Source organism: Neopelma chrysocephalum, unplaced genomic scaffold (genome assembly GCF_003984885.1).
Source record: "Neopelma chrysocephalum unplaced genomic scaffold, ASM398488v2 Primary Assembly neopelma1_23, whole genome shotgun sequence".
NCBI classification, from domain to species: Eukaryota; Metazoa; Chordata; class Aves; order Passeriformes; family Pipridae; genus Neopelma; species Neopelma chrysocephalum.
The window spans coordinates 9,573,991-9,596,113 of record NW_020897691.1 but is presented as its reverse complement, the minus strand read 5'-3'; the positions used below and the strand labels follow the sequence as shown (position 1 = coordinate 9,596,113).

General features: G+C 39.4%; 1 protein-coding gene across 7 annotated transcripts in view; it reads right to left on the bottom strand.

The window, feature by feature from the left end:
* Nucleotides 1–22,123, bottom strand: part of RPS6KA2 (ribosomal protein S6 kinase A2) — a 283,503-nt gene that overhangs the window by 162,904 nt on the left and 98,476 nt on the right. Inside the window, exon 1 of one of the 7 annotated variants that reach the window (XM_027686585.1) lies at nucleotides 582–1,108. The exons of the other annotated variants lie outside the window; for them this stretch is intronic. Coding sequence (XP_027542386.1) covers nucleotides 582–680 — 99 coding nt within the window. The 5' untranslated portion in view covers nucleotides 681–1,108. Of the gene's footprint in view, nucleotides 1–581; nucleotides 1,109–22,123 lie in introns of those variants that run through there. 7 annotated transcript variants of the gene reach the window in all.

The following is a 22,123-nucleotide window of genomic DNA, read 5'->3' as shown; positions in this document are numbered from 1 at the left end:
CCCCCCCCCACACCTCCCGAAGAACAATTTCTCCTACAACAAAATAAATTATACAGTGCTGCAAGAGATGCACAGGAGAGAAGATAAATGCAAAAAATATGTGCAAACAGGAAAACCTACAAACAAGCAAGAAAATTCCTATCTAACATACCACATATATACATAAGGCACTAGCAAATGAATTAATTATTTGGAAATCTAGCACTAAGAATGGCATGTGTGCAGGGGAAGACTAAAATATGAGACTATTTCAAAGTATGGTGTCATTTGTGCTAATTTAAGTGGATCTGTAATTATTTCCTACAACTTCATGATGTCCTGAACCAGCTTCCCCCTCCCCTGCAAGGTTGATAAAAGGAACCTTGGCAACACACTAAATGCATTATTCAATGTATTGAATACTACCGAGAAAAAGCACTGAATTACACTGAAACAAAGAACATTAGGTGCGAATATCACCACCTCCAGGGAAAGAGCACCTTTACCTACTTATCACATCAGTAAGCGCAGGCATTCTTATACCTCTGTTACCTGCACCTAATGGTATTTGCTATATTTAAAAAAGTTAAGGTGAATTTTACCTCAAATCTACTTAAGCTCGAGCTCTTTGACCGAGACTTCTTGCGGAGATAGACTGAGAAGAACCGACGCACTGTGAACTTCTTCATATTCATGTCCATTGCCCTGTCCCAGATGCGGCGCGGAGCACGAAGGAGCCGCGGCGCCGGCGGCGAAAGCTAGCGCATCCCGATTGCCCCCTATTTATATCCACAGGCAGGAGATCCTCCGAACCGCCTGTTTCTGTTCATCAAGCCAGGCACAGCGAGACCTACAAGAGGTACGCTGCCGGAGCCATGGGAGCCCAGAGCCAGATGCTTGCTGTTCGGAGCATAAAAGCGTTATACTCCCTTCTCGCTTCCCACTGTTTACATTTCGGTGCGACGAGCCCAACTCTCTCCCCGCTGCCTCTCCCCCTTGCCTTAGGTCCTACTATACCCAATCAGGCTCTGCTCTGGTTGCACGCAGAATCAGCGCCGGCAGATGACAGCTCCTGCGTCCCAGGCGTAGCAGGTTTGAGACAAATACTAGATGTGTCTATTGCTTTTCACTCCCTCTCCTCTCAGTCAGGCTCTTTCAATTTCCTGCTTTCTGAATCACATGGGGAATAGGCACATGCTGCACTTCTGTTTTTAGCTCAGAATTCAGACGCTGCTATAATTACTGAGGGCTGTGGTGGTCAGATCCGAGAAGAAATAAGCTCCCTCGTGAGAGTCGCTCCTGGAAAAAAGCTGAAAGACGTCGTGTCCCCACTGCCAGAGTAGAAGAGTCTGAACCTCCTTTTATAACGGGGAGTATGCAAAATAACATTGCGCCCCCCACCCCAACCCCCCAAAATTGAAAAGCTTAACATCCTGTTCACAATTACCCACCTGCTTTACATTGAAATACCTAACACTGGCACAGCTCTGAAAATAGAAGCACAATCTAAATGGTAAGTATTACTATTCTTATTGTACTACAGCAGGGAGCTACAGCCCTTCTAGGAGTTTAAATATGTACAGTTATTTACAGGCTGTAATTTTGAGCTGCTAACTATACTGGCAAGCATGCAGACGTACAGCTGCACCCCCATGTCCCCTCAATGAAATCACATTTTTCAGCTTGTCTTCAAAAACTAATGAATCTCACTGTGATCCAGAGACCAAAGAGCTTTCTCTGCCTGCTGTGCACAGCTCAGACTCCTTGTCCATGGCAGTCTTTCCTTTCTGACCACTAAGGAGCACCCAGACATGCCCTTCTTCCATAACCTCATATGGAAAGGGAATTACTCTGATGACTTATTAATGACTCAGATAAATAAGCCCAAGGAGAGCTGACACCACTACAGCATGAGAAGACACTCAGAGGTTAAATGACAATACCACGACAGTCCATCTGCTCTAAAAGAGAGATGCGTTTTGCTTTAATTGCATGTTTGGTCTCTGCTATAAACTACTTTGGTTGGTACTGCCTATCACTACCTGCTTTGTTCACAGGTTCTCTGTCCCACTCTTCTGTAAAAAGCTCACCACAGTCTATATGTACCCAGAAAAGTATCAATAGATAAATAAATAAATTGGCATTTATGGTTTCATTAAAACTCTGTATATTCTGTGATTCTAGAAGCCCTTTGCCATTACAGTTGTGTTGTTTCCCAGCTAAAAATCCTGGAGCAGAGGCAACTGTCTCAAGAAAAAACTCAGGTATCTATAGGTACACCAAAACCCTTTCCAGAAGCAAAACAATAATTAGTTGGTCAATGACAAAATTATTTGCTGATGCAGCCTCTCTAGTCAAGTTTTGTGTCTCCTCACAACCTTGCTGCAGTAAAATCTGCAGTGGCACAAAGGCCTCAGGCACTCACCTGATTACCTGACCTCCTCTCACCTGTCCTGCCACACCACACAGCTGCTGCTGCTACTACTTCTGTTCTGCCCTTTGCTTCGCAAAGAGGTGTCCTGACATGGGCTGGACTAGGCTTTGTGCTGGCAAAGGCTTTTGGCAGCCTCACACATTCCTACCTGTGTAAGCCACTAGAGTTTTAAAAAGCCATCAGACAAGTTCAGGGTAGGTCCCTGAAACCTTCCCATCACAGGTATATCCCTGGACACTGACATCTTTATTAATGCAGAGGAGTGGTAATTTCCCAGCTTTGAATACATAGTGCTGTGTGTAATAATAAGCAGTATGTGAGTGCCTGTTACCATTTAGACCAGTAGATATATCACAACCTTCCTAACCCATTACATACATAGTGATTTCACATACAAGGATGTGCAGTCACCATTAAATGTACCTGTGCTGTAATAAACTTCCAAGAAAATTACACAGGCTGTGACTTAATATCTAACTATCAGGTACACTTATTACATTCAGAATTTTGTTCTTTAACACAGAAATAATTAATTAAATTAAATAATTAATTATAAACGTCAGAGCAAAAACTAGTCTTGGATGCTAAAAATTACACTCTAACATGGAGAGCATGCCTAGGCTGGGAAGTAACCCTCTCACACCCCTGCCAAGCCTCAGGCATGGAAATAGGCATGATCTTGCTTTCTTACTCTCCTTTCAGATAGATGATTAGGGATTAAATACAGAAGGACAACCAACCACCAGTGCCAGGACATTGCTCCTCACCTACTGGGCAGCAGAGATATTGCAGATTATCTTCCAAGTGCAAAAAGCAAAAGCAACTGAGATGCAAAAATGTACATAAAAAAAGAGCACAAGTACAGAAATAAGACAAAATACATATGCATGTAATACTAGCATATGGATAGGGATAGATATATGAAGAGCAAATTCTACTACAGTTCCATTCAGATTGCATGCTTCAAGACATTGAACTTAACTTTGCTCCAGAAAAACAAATAAGAGACTTCAAGAACATTAACTCAAATGTTCACATAGTCAGACAATACCCACTTCTCACAATGATTCCAATAAAAAGGAGCAAGCCAAAAAAATAAATTAGATTAAATTGGAACATACATCATTATATTTATAAACATACAACTGTCAGATCAACCTACGATGTTAAAAATTAATTGCACTTAGAAATTCATGTTTGTAAATTATTTCTCAGATCCCCTCTGAGCAACTTTAACTGCTGAGAAACTTGATGAAAAAAGAAAATCACTAAATGTCTCTGTTTCAGAAATGGCACATTATTACACCAGTATTACACAGTATTACACCAGTAATACTGATCTGTTTTCTGAAAGATACTTGTTAAAACTAGAATCGTATTTGCTGTGACACACACAAAAAAATAAATACAATACCATGGCCGCCCCTCCTCCCAGTGAGCTTAATAGCAAAATAAAGTTTGCTTCAACTGGAAAAAGGCTTAAAAACACCCAAAAATCCAAAAGCCTGTAGCTGGGATTCAAGACAAATTCTCCAACTGAAACCACTTGAAATTAGATATTACATAGTCTGGGTTGAAATTTTAAAAAGATAAATGGAGAATTCCCAATCAATATCTAATGAAAGCCAAAGGTCCTTTCTTCATGTGTACAGATGGACCATACCAAAAGCAGTAACAGACTGAAGGATCCAGACTTAGAAAATTAACATGGGCCAGTGAAACAGCCTGCACAGAACCCGAGCAACAAGGCTGACAGTAGCCAATGCCAGATGAGTCATCAATTTCTAAACGACAGAACATGCAAATCCAAGACATCTACCACAAATTGGATGATATAATTACTGAGAGAAATTTTGTATTACTACATTACACAGCACATCAGGCCCTATATCCAAATTGGGCCTTCAATCAGTATTACCTATCTTTCCTCAATAAATTCATCAGAAAGCCAGAAAAAGATCCAGAGAGAAATAAGAAAGCATCAGAAGCAGAGACACCATTGACAGAACAAATAACATTAGCAGAACATGATATGCAGAGAAAAAAATGAGGCTACCATAATAGAGGCTCAAGAGGCAATGCTACAGAAAAGGTGAATTACACAGTGCCATTTATGCTCTCATTAAGGAAAAATCAGGAGCAAGAGCAGATGTTTCCAAGAGACACCAGTCAGCAGAATAAGGAACAACACTTTCCCCCAGGTGATTAGATGGTATATGACTTTCAGCGATTGCTGTTTTCTCATCTTGAATGCTGGACAAATTGCCATATGGCTTTTGTTTCCTCAAAGAGTGAGGTGGTTATTTTATTTGATTGATGCTTCTTTAAATAATATATGATGAGCTTTACCCAAAGAAATGCTTGGGCTTTGATCTCATTAGACCAGCGTACCAATGTGATTATCAGCCTTTCCGCTGCCATACATTAAATACCTTGTCCTGTTTAGCATGCCACTTACTTACTTCACTAGACTTTTTTCTCTCTCAAAAAAAGGTATACTGCCCTGCCAGCACTGTGGAATACAGTGACTTGCCATCTCAGACATTCTCACCAGCAGTGACAAGTGATCAGCAATGTTGTCTGGATTGGGATGTAAGGGAGTAGGCAGGAAAGAAAGTGCTTTTTCTCCCTTCTCTGACCTCCTGGCTGTGTATCACAGGCTTCAGTAATTTTCAACCTTTTCTGTACGTGAACTACAAGAACCTTCCAGTGGAGGTGCAGGCCCTTTCAGCCATTTTGCAAATTAAAATCACTGCTCAGAAGGAAGAAGAAAGCAAAGTCATACAACTTGTCTAATTGGGTCCAGTAAACTGCCAGGACACAGGCTCCTTGGACACAGTCTTCTCTATTCCCAAGAGCAACATAACAGCCCTACGATGCCAGTTTAATCTTGCATTTGTAATCTCAAGACCTCAGGAGTCTAAGCAAAAGCAGAGTACCTCTTTCACCCATATATATGTAATGCCCTTGTTGTTAAAAGCATTATCCAACACACTGGCAATTATGTGAAAAGCAACTAGTATAAATAGAAGTGCAGCAACTACAGGAGAGAATGACTTGCTTTGAAAAGACCCATTTTGCTCAATATGGTGATATTCCAATTAGTGGATTCCATTCAACAGCTTCAAATATTCTTAAAAATGGGCACCGAAATAAATTCTCGGTAGATTTGAAATCAGTATTTTGCAGAGATGCAAGTAGCTTAGGTAGAGACAAAAGTACTGAAGACTTTCCAGTAGACTACTTCAGCAGCAAGATAAAAAAAATTTACACAGATGGCACTAGGAGGATGAACCATCTCTGTGCCATGCTGGTGCATACGAGTCATAGAATATCATGAGTTGGAAGGGCCCGCAAGGATTCTTGAGTTCAGCTCCTGGGCCAGCACAGGACATCCCCAAGAATCACACCATGTGTCTGAGAGCATTGTCAAAATGCTTCTTGAACTCTGTCAGGCTTGGTGCTGCGACCACTTCCCTGGGGAGCCTGTTCCAGTGCCCAGCCACCCTCTGGGTGAAAAACCTTTTCCCAACATATAATCTAAACCTTCTCTGAAAGAGCTTCATGACATTGAGGTCTCCTTGGTGCAATTGCCTAAAAATCTACTTCCTCAATTCCTCCTAAGCACTCACTAGTCACATGATGATGTGTTACTTTCACATATATCAAATGAGCTGCACTATGAGGACAATGGCTTGTTCTTATTTGTGCAGGGAGAACTGGGACTGTTGCAGAAATAATAGCTCCAGGACAAGAGAATAATTTTTGCTTGAGTTTTCAGCAGATGAAAGATGTTTTAACTCTCACAAAAGCATCTTGTGTTAGCGCTTGAACATCAGATCAGCAAGTGATACAATTGCTGCATTGATTGCTCCCATATGTACATTGCTTCTTACAGATACAGGAACATGCAACAACATCACTGACCACACACAAGTCAGTTGGCTGTAGCCTACTTCTAGGATGGAGATTACATTGTGTAGCAATCTGTATGGAAGAGTGTCAGCTTCAATTTCCTTTTTTGCTTTTTAGGGATGTCACTGAGCATTTTACTTTTCTGGATGATACTATATACTGGTCTTGTTAGATTTTGGTGGCTTAGATAGAAGTATAAGACAAAGAATCCAAAAACCTAATCTCCTTTATATTACATAAACTTCTACTCCAACATGGATGAAGGAGATTGCTGAAGATAAAATTCTGCTTTCTTTCCTTTGGATAATAAGCAGAAAATCATTCTTTTATAAAAGACTGGAAGTTTTCTGGAAGGAAGGATGCTACTTAGTAACTGAAGCATAAACAGTCTTATCATATGAATATTTATGAATATCTACTTTGAGTGAACATTCTACAATAGAAAATTGGATAGAAGAATTTCATTATGCACAGCATATGTTTAGTGTTTATTCAGACTAGTAATGAACACTACTAAAAAAAGTGGCATTTGTTAGAACCTGCTAATAGGCAGATTTACCTTGATAGGCTCTGAAAGATATCACAAGCCTAACAGGAGAAATAGTGCAAGGAACATTTACCAAAGCCCCTGTTTCTACTTCTGATAATCATCGACAGAGCAAACTGACACTTAAGTAAGGAAAAAAGCCAGACCACTGTCTGCCATTGAAACCTCGAGAAACAGACAAATGTATAATGGGGCTTGCAAATTTTCATTCAGGAAAGTACCAATGTTAGGTAAAATTTTTCCTTTCCATTATCGAATATAACTACACACGAGGTACAAAAATTAACTTGATAGACCAAAAGCATCATACGTAGTTGAACTGAGTGACCTGAATGAATATCCTTCTTCTATATCTGACACTATTTTGTATGACCTTGAAGAACCTTAAACTCTCTGGCTATGTCTAGCTCCAGGGCATGTACAGAATCCAGCAACATCCTGGATCTACTATAAGAATGGGGGCATGGATTTTATAGTTTTTCTTTTATTCTTTCCAACTGGCATCCCCTGTCCCCAGTGAAAAAAATGCAGGTATTTTTTAGCCAGAAAGGAGACAGAGTGCACTCTAGAGATGTTCCTGATTTTGACAAGTGAGTGTGTAAACTCAGGACCCTAAAGGTTTGCACCTGCGCTGCAGAGCAGAGAGAAAACTGCTTCAAATATCCTTCCATAAAATGGGGCTGAAACATTCTGTCACTGCATGAGAGCACTTTCAGAGTAAACACAATAAACAATATTACCTGTTCACAGCCAAAATTTTAGTTTAAATCTGGCATATATTTGCTAGATTTGTTTACAGAAACAGATTAACTGTGAGTAATGCCAAAGAATAAACCAATGAGATATGTAAATTTACCTTGTAGACATTACATCTAGCAAGACAAATGAGATACGGAATATTTTCAAAATATATTACACACCTAACACTGAAAACAGGGCTTCAAGTTGTATGAACACCTACCCCGTGTTAGACAGGACAAAAGTGAGCTTCATAAATGAAGAAAACAGTAGTCACGCTTAAAATCTTTAGCATTAGCTTCCTTCTTGTATGGCTTTTCGGACAAATTTTGGAGGACTGCTTTACTGTAGTAACAGTACTTAATTCCAGATTACAGGCACAACTCTTCCTGCCTATTTTTGAAATAGAAGCTGAAGAAACAGGCAGAGAAAAAAAAAGGTCTAAATTCTGTCTCTAATACAGCTATACAGGAAGTATGAAACTGAAAAAAACCCCATGCAAAATCATTTTGACCTTCAAAAAGTTAGTTATATTCCATTTGATACATACAATCACATAATGATTTCTTAATTCACCCACAACAATATAGCCCAATGTCCCATTTTACTGCTAACAAATTAAAATCAGTATTAAACTCATCTTCCATCCACTTTACATAGTAAAGTTAAAGAAATTGGCATTAGTATTTCACAACACCAGAAACTGAGAAGGATGTGGGAATAGCACTAGCCAAACTACTATGTTGGCATTTACTCTAAAGTTTGTGACATCATGAAGCAATAAAACTTGAGTTTTCAGAGCTACTTTGAAAACATCCACATGCCCTGGCCTGCACTCAGGCACGTGGTGTGACTCTTGGGGATGGCCCTGTGCAGGGGCAGGAGTTGGACTCCATGATCCTTGTGATCCCTTCCAACTCAGCATATTCTGTGATTCTGTGAACCCCACAGCAGTGCTCAACTGTAGAGGTATATGTGTAGGCAGCTCACTTGGGATCAGAGCAAAGTGGCCTCCATCCAATAGCCATCCAAAGACACAGGGATGAACAACAGGGCTCTGCTTACCACAAGGACTATGTGGGTCCAAGAGACAGGCACTACAGTTCAGTGAAAGCATCTTAGGTAAAGGTAAGAAAGTCAAGCCACAAAAATGTCTCTGGTTTAGGACTGATTGTTGTTACCAGACTGCATTATGATTTGGATATAATCAATATGTTAGATGACCTTTCCCTTATTAAATTTCAGATACATAAAGTGTCACTTTCTCTTAAGTGTAGTGTAACTTCTCTCACCTAAGTCACCAGGCAGCAGGAAGTGCATGAGGCTCTTTCTGCATCACTGAGCCTGCCCACACTGGAGGTGAGTCTTCCTGGCTGATGCTTCAACAAATATCCGGAAGAAATTTCAACCTCTTCTATATGTCTTCCTACTCACCTAACAAGTGTGTGAAGTTAGTTATAAAGAGCAGAGGCAGATTATTCAACATCCAAATGTTTGATTAACCTAATGACAACCTAGTGGACAAAAAAAAAAGCAACTCATCACAGTAAGCCAATTAAAGCCTTTGACATTTTTCTGTGAATTTCATATATCTTTTCAAATTGTGAAATAACCCTAAAATTCCACATGAGATATATAGAGAAATAAGCAACACTGATTATGTACAACGCAAACACATATGAAACAAGAATCTCTTTCCCATATGTTCAATGCTAAATTGGCAGTTTTTGTCAATAATTAAAGATTAAAATGCACAATTAATTCTATCATAAAGTAAGCCATGCTATTTAATAAGTTAATTAAAAGTTCAAACACTAATTTGTAAATTCAATATATGGTTTAAAATCCTACAGAACTTCTGCTGCCCTTCTTAGCATGCTATGGGGAAAAATGTACACTTGTGGCCAAGATGTTATAAAATTCTTCCTTAGTGAAATTGTCTACCTAAATACAGTGACTGTTCTTCAAACAAAAGGAAACACCCTTTAATATGCAACGTGAATATTAAATTCATTACTTTGCTAGCAATGCTGCTGTTCGACTCCAACATTTTTTGAAGCAATGAAAAATCCTGTAAGAACCACCTATCTCTGAACAGTAAATTTCTGTTAATGTCCTAAAGCAGCCATCTGCAGTGTACAGTGATATACATTCATTAAAATGTGACACCTTTGCCCTAATACCTTACTGGGATCTGATTTTGAATTCTGATACCTCCTTTAACATCTGTTATGCAATCTTACCATGCAAAAGTGGTAGGACAGTGTAGGACAGAACATGTACCAATTAGGAGACTGAGACTGTTCTTTTGCTTCAACTACCAAAGGAGAAAATAGATAAATACCTCAGATACGAGGAACAAATAAAGCAATTATTGCACAGACTTGTAACAAGGTTTCCCCTCCCTCCATTACAGACAAAAGAGACTTTTTACATCTTCCAAAGAGCTTTTCAAGGGCATCTTGCTCTAGTTGCGCTGCCTGGGGAACTGCAAGCAAGGCCATCTAGGGGCATTTCAAAAAGGCACAGCAGAGCCTTGCTTCTGTATGTCTTGGGGACTAAAAACTGCTTTATTTACGATGATTCTAATATGTTTTTAACATTTTCAATATCTCCTTTACTCCCTTCACTCACTCCAGAGTTCTCTCCTCATCTCTTTTACTTCCTGTTCCTCAGACTTTCTCTTCAAAGGCATGACTCACTCCTCTTAACTCAAGGAAGTTGAAATAACAACACTACCACCACAAACAAAAACCCCCACAACAACAACAAAACCTTGAGCTTGAAGGGAGAAGAATTGCTTTCTAATATTTAATTTTTAGGAACTATTTTATGGCACATCTCTGGACTTCAGAAGGTCCAAAAAGATGCAAGAAGAAATATGAGTGAGAAGGAACTAGAAAGCAATATTTGAGGGGCTATACCTATCATGTAACAACACACAGGCTGGTAAAAAAAAGATGGAGAGAAATCCTTTTAGCACCATGATGGAATTTTTTAAGTATTATTGTGTGTCTCCTAGCACACATAGCTTTAAAATCTTTTGGCTGCTGGAGTCATGGCAGTGCATGAGAAACATCAGATTTGAAACATCCCCAGTTGGTGTCTGGTCACCACTGGTGTGCCCCAGGGCTCAGTACTGGGGCCAATCCTGTTTAATATCTTTATTGATGATCTGGATGAGAAGATTGAGTGCACCTTCATGAATTTTGCAAATAACGCCAAGTTGGGTGGGTGTGTTGATCTGCTGGAGGGTAGCAGGGCTCTGCAGAGCAATCTGAGAGGCTGGATCAATGGGCTGAGGCCAGCTGTATGAGGTTCAACAAGGCCAAGTACCAGGTCCTGCACTTCAGTCACAACAACGCATGCGGCACTACAGGCTTGGAGAAGAGGGGCTGGAAAGTTGCCTGGCAGGAAAGGAACATGGGGGTCCTGTTTGACAGCTGGCTGGACATGAGCCAGCAGTGTGCCCAGGTAGCCAAGAAAGCCAGTGGTATCCTGGCTTGTATCAGAAATAATGTGGCCAGCAGGATGAGGGCAGTGCCCTGAACTTGCATGGGTGAGGCTGCACCTTGAATCCTGTGTTCAGTTTTGGGCCATACACTACAAGAAGAACATTGAGAACATAGCTCTTTACGACTACCTGAAAGGAGGATGCAGTGAGGTGAGGGTTGCCCTCTTCCGCCAGACATCTAGGGATAGGACAATAGGAAATGGCCTCAATTTCTGCCAGGGGAGGTTTAGATTGAATATTAGGAAAATTTTCTTCATTAAAGGGTTGTCAAGCATTGGAACTTCCTGCCCAGGGAAGTGGTTGAGTCACCACCCCTGAAGGTACTTAAAAGATGTGTAGATGTGGCACTTAGGGACATGGTTTGGTGGTGGACTTGGCAGTGCTGGGCTAATGACTGGACTTGATGATCTCAGAAGTCTTTCCCAACCTAAATGATTCTATGATTTCACTGAAGAAGAAAATACAACTGCCCTGGCCCACTTAACCTGCTGCAAGATGAGTGCAGCTAGAAGAGATGCTGGGAAACAGAGACTGAAACAAGTTCTTCATGGGAAGGAGTGGAGCTAAAGGCACCTGCTTCCCACAGGGCTAGACATGGGTTTGAAGGCTGTGTGGAGGTTTGTTTTATTTTAGACAAAAGATCTTGGCTCAATCAGAAGAATATCATTAGTCCTGGCATAACCCCTCACTTGTGGCCTCACTCTGCCATCTCCAGGCCATCATTTTGTTCTTCCTCTGTGTTGGCACAATTATTTACATAGCCACAGAATGAACCAAACTAGAGAACTGGTCCAAATTAAAACTGGGCAAAAAAACACTCCAGAATACTACTTTTAAACCAGTTCAGTTCCCTGATCTGATTCAGTGTAGAAATATCTGTGCCTACTCAATATTTTTTTCCTGTGGTGGGGGCAGGAATGTGTGCTTGTGAGATGGCTCTGCCTCCTCTGTTGGCAGGGATAGGTTACACCAACACAAACTGTCGGTTTCCCAGATATGAAGCTGGCGTGGTACAGCTGCCTGGCCCAGCAGAACTGGAATCACTGACCAGGCCACATCAAACTATTGTTCAGATCATAGTGAAGGATAAGATAAAGACTGAAGGTTAAGATAACAGCTCTGGTATAGAAAGAACATTTTAAAATGTCCTAAAGTATTTTTCTCTATTATAAAACTAGCAGAAGCAAATTGGCTAAAACATACAAAACTTGGAATTACAGATTGATATTATATGCTTTCCAAAAAGTTTAATCTCTAAAAGGCTTGTTTAAAAGTAAAAAGATCCCAAAAGGGGTGAGACAGTAACGTATAGCTGTAATGCAGAAATTCAGGAGGCTGTTTAATTGACTCAGAAGTGCCAGGTCCACCCACTGGGAAAGCCACTAGAATTGATTGGGCTCCCCTTTAGTGCAGAAGCCCAACCACTGGGATTGTACTACAGAACTAAGACTGTGGTGTTAACTGGCACCACTCTAATTGATTTTCTGAATACTATTTTCTTGTATTTGTCTGATCTAATCTTCTGTGGCTGCTAATACTTTCCCTGTCAGTCAATTTCATGTTATGTTACTTCTGTATAACTGCACACACAAGTAGGCACCTCTTACAAATCTCTGTACACATTTATGCTAGCATGCAGTACTTGAGCTCAGGTTAGATGCTACAGGTCTGAGACATCACTGTGAACGCAACTGGCATTCACATTGTTTGGATATGTGTTTGATGCACATTGCTCAGTGAATTTGAGAACCATTATCAAACGCAACTTGGATGTAATCACAGGCATCTAATCAACATACAACTCTCCTGAACTCTTATAAACTTGTTTTAATGCCATCACAAAATCATCATAGAGTTATTTAACTTTTCAGTACTTTTTGGTCTCACTGGGAGACTGCCTAGAAACTCACTTTCCTATTCACTCTAGTGCCTACACTAGATGCACCATGGCTAACTTAAAAGTCTTTTGCTCCTATGCTAGCACCTTTCTTAAAGTTTTTCTTTTCCCCACCTATAAGCAAATTGTTTTTTAAAGGGCAATCATATCTTCTCCCAGTCTTGACTTGGCTATGCTAAATGCAAGTGAGCTTTCAGCCTCCCCTCACTCAACCATCTCTCCCTATTTGTGTCCCAGTACACAGCCTGTCCTAGACTTGTTCATGTCTATATTTATCTTCCTTGTAGATGTCATGAACAGAAGAGTTTTTATCAGAGCCTCAGTAATAGCATTAATTAGTAGCTCTTCATCACAAGAAATACTTTATGATTTTAATTTTTCCATTACTATTTCAGATTTGTGGTTCACTGGTGGCCTGTTGTGCACTCAACGGAATAGGACAGAAAGCTCTCCAATCCCCTCTTTGGATGTTCCAACATAAGAAGGACGTGGACTTGTTGGAGTAAGTCCAGAGGAGGGCCACAAAGATGATCAGAGGTCTGAAACACCTCCTACAAAGACAGGCTGAGAAAGTTAGGGTTGTTTAGCCTGGGGAAGAGAAGGCCCCAGGGAGACCTTATAGCAGCCTTCCAGTACCTAAATGGGGCTGATAAGAGAGATGAAAAGTGACTTTTTATATGAGCAGATAGTGATAGGACAAGCAGTAACAGTTTTAAATAAAAAGAGGGAATATTTAGATTATATGTTAGGAGGAAATTCTTTACTTAGAGGGTGTTGACATACTGGAAGAGTCTGCCCAGACAAATTGCAGTTCCCTCATCCCTGCAAGCATTCAAGGCCAGGTTAGATGATGCCCTGGACAACCTGATCTAGTGGCATCCCTGCCCATGCCAGGGGAGTGGAACTGTATGATCTTTAAGGCCCCTTTCAACCCAAACCATTCTATGTTTTCTTCCCTCAAAAATAAGCATTTCTTTTCACTGTACCATTAACTCATAACGTAGTAATGCTTGGTTTTGGTGGCATCTCCAACACTGCTGTGAGAAATTTCCCACCTCAACCACTACTGCATAATCTGAATTTTACCCTAACCTTGATTTGAGTTTTGTTTGGATACTTCTTGATGATTTTTATTTGAAATAGAATGAAACTAAGCAAGCATGGGATAAATAATACCATCTAGTATTTCTTACATAAATGTACAGTTCTTAAATGACTTTTAAAACTTTGAAATTTTAAAGCCAGTGGCTCAGTAGAGCACTCCGAGTCTGAGCTGGTTAAAATGGTATTTCTGAAAAACATGGACAACTTTGCAGACAAAAAAAGACATTTTGTAAAATTTCCTGTTGAGTTTCAGAAAAACTTTGAGAACATTTCTTAAATGGCTTGTACATTCTTTCCTGCCATGGAATATTTTTGATTATTTCATCATAGCAAAATATAATAGAAAGTATGTAAATGTGAATGGAAAAGGACTAATTCAGGTCCCTAGACCACTGTCTTGCTCAAAGCAGGGCCATTGTGAGCACTAGATCAGGTCAGTTATGACTTTTTCTAGCTTAATTTTGAATATCTGCAGATAAAGACTCCCCATTCTCGCTGGATGACCTACTCCAGTGCTAGGTGAAGTTTTTTCTGATCTCCAACCTGAGTGTCCGTTGCTGGCCCTTTTAGACACTGACCACAGCTGCTTTCCTGGTGGCACCAAGAAGAGTTTGGTACACCAACCCCACTCCCTCAGCTTCTCCTTGTAAATCATGTGCTCTAGAACCCGGACATCTTGGTAGCCTTTTCAGCAGTTTTCAACAAGCTGCTTAACTAGGTCTCCCCAAAATGGACAGTATAAGATAAGATACATTTAATAGTAAGAAGCAACCATAACCCACAGTTATTATTAAATTTAAAATATATTCTTTTCAAAAAAAAGTCAGTATGTCATGTGTTGTGACTAGTATCATGAAGTGACAAAATGTCATCCATATTTCAATGAAAATTGCTTCTATTTATGCAAACATCAAAAATTTAACTCATATTTAAATTCAAAATTTCAAAGTGAAGTCATTGTACTTTTTTCTTTGCAAGAACTGTCATCAAAATTGAAGATTAAAAGTTTAGATTTATATTACTGCAGCATTTCTCATTTAAACGTATATAAGACCATTTATTTTACAGAGGCATTTATCACTTTCATTTGAATATGTGCTTTTCACTAGACTGCTTTGATTCTTGAGAAGTGAAGCAGCTCAAATCTTTCTTATTTCCATGTGCCCCAGCTGAAACATATACTACCATGACTACAGGCAATAGCAGGATTGCTTTCTTCCTGCAACTTTGTACAGGGGAGGGAAAAAAAAAAGAGACAATTGCTCCAAATCAGAAATTATTGTTGCTAACCTAAAGGTTAGCATTCATGATAAGCAATAAATTGTGGAATAATGCCAGTCTCTTAATTAAATACTGGCATGTTTTTAGACATTGGCATAATTCTTTTCTAGACTTTTAGTATTTCCTCTGTGATTTATGTTTTCAGATAATGTACATGGAATATTAGTCACTTCTCATACTGTGGGGGCAATGCTGTGTGTTTTCTTCATCCTTCTGCAAGCCCATTCCAAACATTCTACCTTTCAAAAACTATTGGTGTGCACAGAGCAGATATAGCCACAGTGTTGCTCATAGTTTCTCCATTCCTATCATTAAGCACATACCAGACCCCCCATCAGCAAAATGCCACATATCAAACCAGTAAAGAGGAGAATATGAAATTTATGGAATGTTTTATTATTTGTAAACATCTTTTTTTGTTTGTTTTTGGGTTTGGTTTTGTTTTGAATCATAGTATCACATTAGCATTGTTCTAATTACCTTCATCACCCAAAATGCATTTTCTAAACTACTGGGACTTAGCCTCTCAAATCTCAGCAAAGCAATGCTAATAACTTCTGCTCCTCCTTTCCAGTGGAAACAAACCAGTGTCATCTTCCTTGTCCTCCGAGCCCGACTTAGCCTCTGTAGCCACGGGAAGACAACAGCAAACAATAATCCCTTTAAGAGACACAAGGAGGGAAAAGGAAGAAAAAGTATCTGAAAAAAATCACGTCCCTGAAAAGTGCAAGAAATATTTATGAACAATAGCATGGGGATTTAACAGGTATAGGCTGGAAAATACAAGAACAACATATGTACATATATCTGGTGCTGGCAGCTACCAAATGGGTCACACTGGGTATGCAGCTTCCTTAATCCTTCAAGAACCAATGGGTCATTGTCTAACCAGGTCGGACACTTTACGCTCAGTGGGTAATACTTTCCTCACAAACAATTCCATAAGTATTCTTTCCACTATATTATCTCTAAATCAGCAGGCACACAATACATGATTTTCATATACATTAAATGTTGACTGTTGAATTCATGTTCAGCCAGGTTTGAATTTTTCAAATGATCCAAGACAGTTGGCTGCTGAAGCTAATATACACTGGCTGTGTAGACAACTTACTGTTAACAGCTCAAATTTACTGCTTAAAATTGTGGAAAATACATATTTATTTTTCTTTCCTCCCTTGTCTATTATCAGATTCAGCAACTTGTCTTTTAAGGAAATCACGAAGCAACATTGAATGTCTTCCGATCATTGGCATGTTGCGTGTCTTTGTTCTCAACTTGAAACATAGACGGCTTTGCCTTTCTTTATTGCTCGTAGTTGCCTCTCGCACCTAGCTCATTTTCTGATGATATCAGCTGAAAATGAACAGTGGGTCTAAGGCTTGTACTTCAAGATTTCACAAAAACTCCATGTCAGCTCTCATTTCTAGATATTTAAGGGAATCTGCATATCCTTCCTGGGGAGCTGGGAGACAAACTTCATACCCTTATTTTCCAACAGCAACTTCACTTTTCAGAGTTCTTCGGCAGGCAAAACTCACAAACAGCTTTTCCAGAATATTAAAAGTAATTGAGATAATGAAAAGCTAATAGACTTTAGCTTAGAGGGTTGCAAAGAATAGCCTGCCATTATTCAGAAAGCCCTGTAATAGAGCACCTTGTTAATTAGAGATGATTCACAGATGACTTGATTATGGTAGTTCTGAATAGCAATGATATTTTCATATTGAGCTCTTATCTACTCAGGAGTAATGAAGCTTTAATTTTAATTAAAAGAAAGTTTGTTTTTTTTTTCTTAGGCCTGTAGGTCCAAGCAATAATAAAGTACAGAAAATTAGCATCTTTTACTAATTTTCCATATTTAGAGTTCTGCACTTTGTGAGTTCACTTTCATAATGTTTCCTACCAGAGGACATCTAAGCACCTGAATAATTGCTGTCAATGAGAAGACAATATGATCATCACTTTAATTGGAGAAACAGGCAATGAGGTGGGAAACTGTTTGCTCAGGGCTTCTCAGCAAGTCTGTGATAGGGTTATGAACAGAACTAGGTTCATTTTAAATACAGGATTATCCCCTTACATCTCCACGCCTCATCACATAATACCATCTGCTACACCGATGGGCATCCGCTGCTTTAGCTACGATCATTACAGTGGTACAGTTTGATGTTATAATACCCCATTGCTACTGATAAAGGAGTTCCCATGCTGCATCATCTTCCCTCTTCCTCCCTTAACACTTTCTCTTGCTTTTTGCTGAGGAGCCTGCAATTGGTCCAAGGAGCAGAGGAAACACTCTACACACACAAATTTTCTGCTGTTTTAGCTACTGTGAACTGATCCCTGAGGATCCTGGATGAGCTCTAGTACCTGAGCAAAAGTAGATGATGGGAGCATGCAGGAGCAGGATGGCAGGTTTGCACCCTTCCAGGACAGCTGGCCATGGCTTAACCGCAATGCCAAACAGGACCTTACTTGGTATGGTAAGTTGACCTTACCTAGCACTGAGTCTCCATGCCTGGGGCTTCTGTCCCCTTTCTGCTTAAGCCATAGTCACCACTGGGGGCTGTGATGGCTGTATCCAGCTTACTGGGGACTTCTGGGGATGGATGGCAACGTGGCAGCCAACGGTTGCCTGGAACCATGATGCCCATGAATGCTGGTATGGAAATGTGGACAGGATTAGGAGTGGAAGCAGTGACATTTAGACTCCTCTCTGAGAAGGAGTTAGAAAGCTCTTTCTGAACGTCATGACTCAATGGGAGCATCTCCCTGACAGTTTTGTCCGACCCTGTCCTGTGTGCAGTAAATAATCAAGTGTACTTTGCCATTGCATCTTGTTAAACCGCTGTCACATTTACCATTGAACTTTGCTAACTTATTACTTCATATCCATAAAGCATATTGTTGCTTCTCTTACAAATAAAGTGAAGGACTCCATCTACAATACCTTGAGCTGCCTTTAGTTTTTCATCTTTCCCATTTTTTTTAGCATATATTTTACTTGTAGCCAGTTCCCCTCTTTAAATTGAATTTGCAAATAATTGCTCTGATCAATGAAGAGAACATGGTGTTTTGTTTTAGAGCTATCGAAGGTCTATCCCAAGCTTTCCATGGGCAAGACAAGCCAGCTTGTGCAGTCAGCAGTACACAGGAGACCCGCATGGCTAATGCCATTAGCTGTCAGTAGCTCCATGGCCCTGATGATCCCAGTGTTGACTTTGGGCAGGAAGGCTGAGGCTACCACAGTTCTGTCCAGGATTTCCCATGGTAAATACACATATGTGCCTATGTACAGTGTGTATATTGAGTGCAAATCAGTCATATTATTCACTGTGGGTGCACTGTGCTTACGTGTGGTGCAGTCCAGAGTGTGTGCATGCACACACACAGACGAGGACCAACAGCAACCTCTTTTATCCATTCTCTCGCCATGTCTCTTCCTGTGACCCTGGGAAGCTTCAAAACATTTCTGAACTCCAGGGTTGTCAAGCTATGAAACATGACCTGAAGTGACATTAATTACTGCATTCAAAACACTTGATGAGAAGCTATTAATTTACTAATTCATACAGGTAATGACACAACACCTCCTCGCTTCTTTAGAAGAGGGAATGAAAAAGGACAACTTGTATCCAAAAGTGGCATTATACCTGATGAAAGTTCACACAAAATTCCCTAAGATTTCTTACCCTAAATAGATTTGCAGGATTCAAATTTTGAGTTATCAGGAAAACAGTAATACAATAACTGATGAAAAGCATGAACAATGAAACCCCCAAACTAAATCCTCTCAGTCTCCACATCCAGTAGGGTATGCCAAAACAAAAAAAAAACAAACCAAACACAAAAAAACCTCACTCTCCAAAAAATTACTTGCACATTTACATCTTCAATTAAATTATGCAGAGAGAAAAGTGAGTACATATAACACAAACACAAATATTTAGCCTTTTTACCTCTAATTTAGGACTCATGGCAAGAGTCCTAATATATGCAAGCAGTATTTTGGTCAGAAAGGGATTACTCATCTGGAAAAAGCTACCTGCATCATTCAGCGTTCTCAGGATCAAGATATTTTTACAGTCATGCATAGAGAATGCATGTTCCCTATATAAGCATTAAGCTCATATTAGGTGCTTGACTAATACACAACAGTGCAAAAATCAGTAATTACATCAACTTAATTTGAGAAACTAGATTTTGTAAAACATAGAAACAGCTAATCAAAGACAATATGGAAAAGAACAGATAATGAAATCAGGACCTTTAATTATTTCAAATATGAGAAAACAGTAACAGATTATTTAATAACTACACGCTCCAACAATTTGCATTTCATATAGTTGGTTTCATTGTATAACTAATAATATGATGTTATATTTAACAGTGTGAGCTTATCTCTTTTTTTCACTCACTAGAATAGTGATTGATTATGCTTTCAAATGCTTTCTTTTTCTTATTCATTGACCTGAGTTTTACCAGATCCTAAATTAAAGAAAATCTCCCTTTAACAGAAATGTACAGCCTATGAGTGTAATTCAGGCAAGTCTAAAAAATGAAAGCATTCTTGTTTGAATGTAAAGTATATTCAGCTTTAAAGCGCAGCTAATGCTCAATAAACAGCAAAATCATCACTGTTATCACTGAAAGTTTCTTATAGGTTCAACTGAAGACTTTCCTCTTTCAGGGAAAAGTTTAGGCGGCCAAAAAATCCCCTCGAACCTCACAAATTATTATGTCTTTCTTCCCTGACCCTTAAAAAACATTTTTTTCAGTAGATGCATTTTATATTAAAAACTTGTTTCTATAAACAAATGATCCCCACATCCCTTTATGTGACCAAAAAAAAAGCAATGAAGAATATTAAATCTACTATGAAAAGCTCATTATACAGGAGTACTTCTCTTGTTCGATACGGTACTTTGGATTTCCCACGTCACTGCTTCTGTCAGCTCACACAGGTTTGTCAGGACACAATGAAAAAATCTAATGCAAATTCCTGAAAGAATTACCTTTTTCAGGAATGTTATTTTCTTGTCTTTTTAGGATATGACTTCCTCATATAACAACGCAAACACACCTGACCTCCACTGTATCTGAGTAGATGCAGCGTCACTGTAGCTTATGTGCCACCCTCATGCCATCCCAGTGTACAGCTCATGAAAGTTCCTATAGAACTTTCTTAACAATCCAGGCCCTAAAAGTTGAATGCCCAGAAAGATTTAGGTTTGAAAAAGGTCATAAAAAAGCAAGACAAAAGCATTACAGTTATACATACACATATATATACACACACACATATGTATTATATGTATATATACATCTCACATCTAGAGAATTAGAATTTCAATGCTTATTTTGATTAGCCTTTTGTTTAAAATTCCTTTTTGAGAAAGCCTATTTTACTTTTATCCATATTATCTGTTCCATACTCTTTCCCAGGTCTAGGTAGGATGCTGCTCACTTACAGTAATCATTAAACAACAGACAACATGACACACATCTATAAGTAATTACTTGCTGTGCTTCTAAGCACAAATTTTCAAAACCATCAGCATCATCCTTTCCTCTTACATAACTGTCCTTTTCTAAGGGGAAAGCTATATTTCAGTGGAGCCCTCATTCTCTGTAATGTCGAAGACCTTACTGCTATTGTCTCCACAGAACTCTGTTTTATTGTGACAGATCCATGATATTAAGGACTCCTCCTTTAACAGGAATTTCTGCCCAGTGATATAGATATGGCAGACACTATGTGCAGCCACATCTTCCAACAGCAACAGCTGAATGTGTAAAAATAGATGTGTCCAAATTAAACAAGGAGGGAATCGAACAGAATGCAGAATAACAATAGGTTACTTTTTAATTTCAGCCCACATGACTGGTAAACACATGATTAGAAGATTTACTCATTAAAATATATAAGCTTTTGGTATTTTCTTTTTGTTTTTACACACCTGGCCTGAAAAACTTAATTAGACCAGCATACAGCTGCCACACTTGCAACTTCAGTGATACTGTTAAGCATTCACATGTCAATAATTTTTCAAAGATGAATTCCTAAGTGTTGCTGCTTTCATTTTTCACTAACACTAATTGGCCCTTTAAAGAACTCGGAATGCTACTGAAATCTGTGAGGCTGAATGAATCAAAAGCATGCACAAGCAGAATTAGCTCTACATTCTGCACTCAGTACACTGCCAGCTGGGCAGAGTTATGCTAAGTAGATAACTTTGTGAACAGTCCACTTAAAATCAAAGTCAGCTACTGCAGTGGAGGGCACTGTTCACTTTTACTGAACATGAATCAGCATACCAGTAAGGGCAGCAGGGGAGCAGTAATGTTACTCATTTTCTTTCTGAATGACCAACACGTATCAATTTAATGTTATTGTCAGTACACGGAAAGCCATGCAAAAAATATATCTCTTTCCCCTGCAATCCCCAAAGGTCTGCTGCATCAAGAAAGTGGTAAAAGCAATGTCACTTCTGTTTCAGGTTTTTATTGTTCTCAAGTTCAATGAGACTTTCAGTTAAAGCAATGCTCTAATTCTGTACCAACAGCAGTGTTCTCTAAAAATTCCCTCCACTGAAATGACAATTTCCATTTGGAGCATTTTCCCCTCTCCCTTATAAGCCCCAGAAGTTTGACATATGTTAATCACTGGACTTAACCTTGACAAATGACCATGATAGAAGGCATATTCCC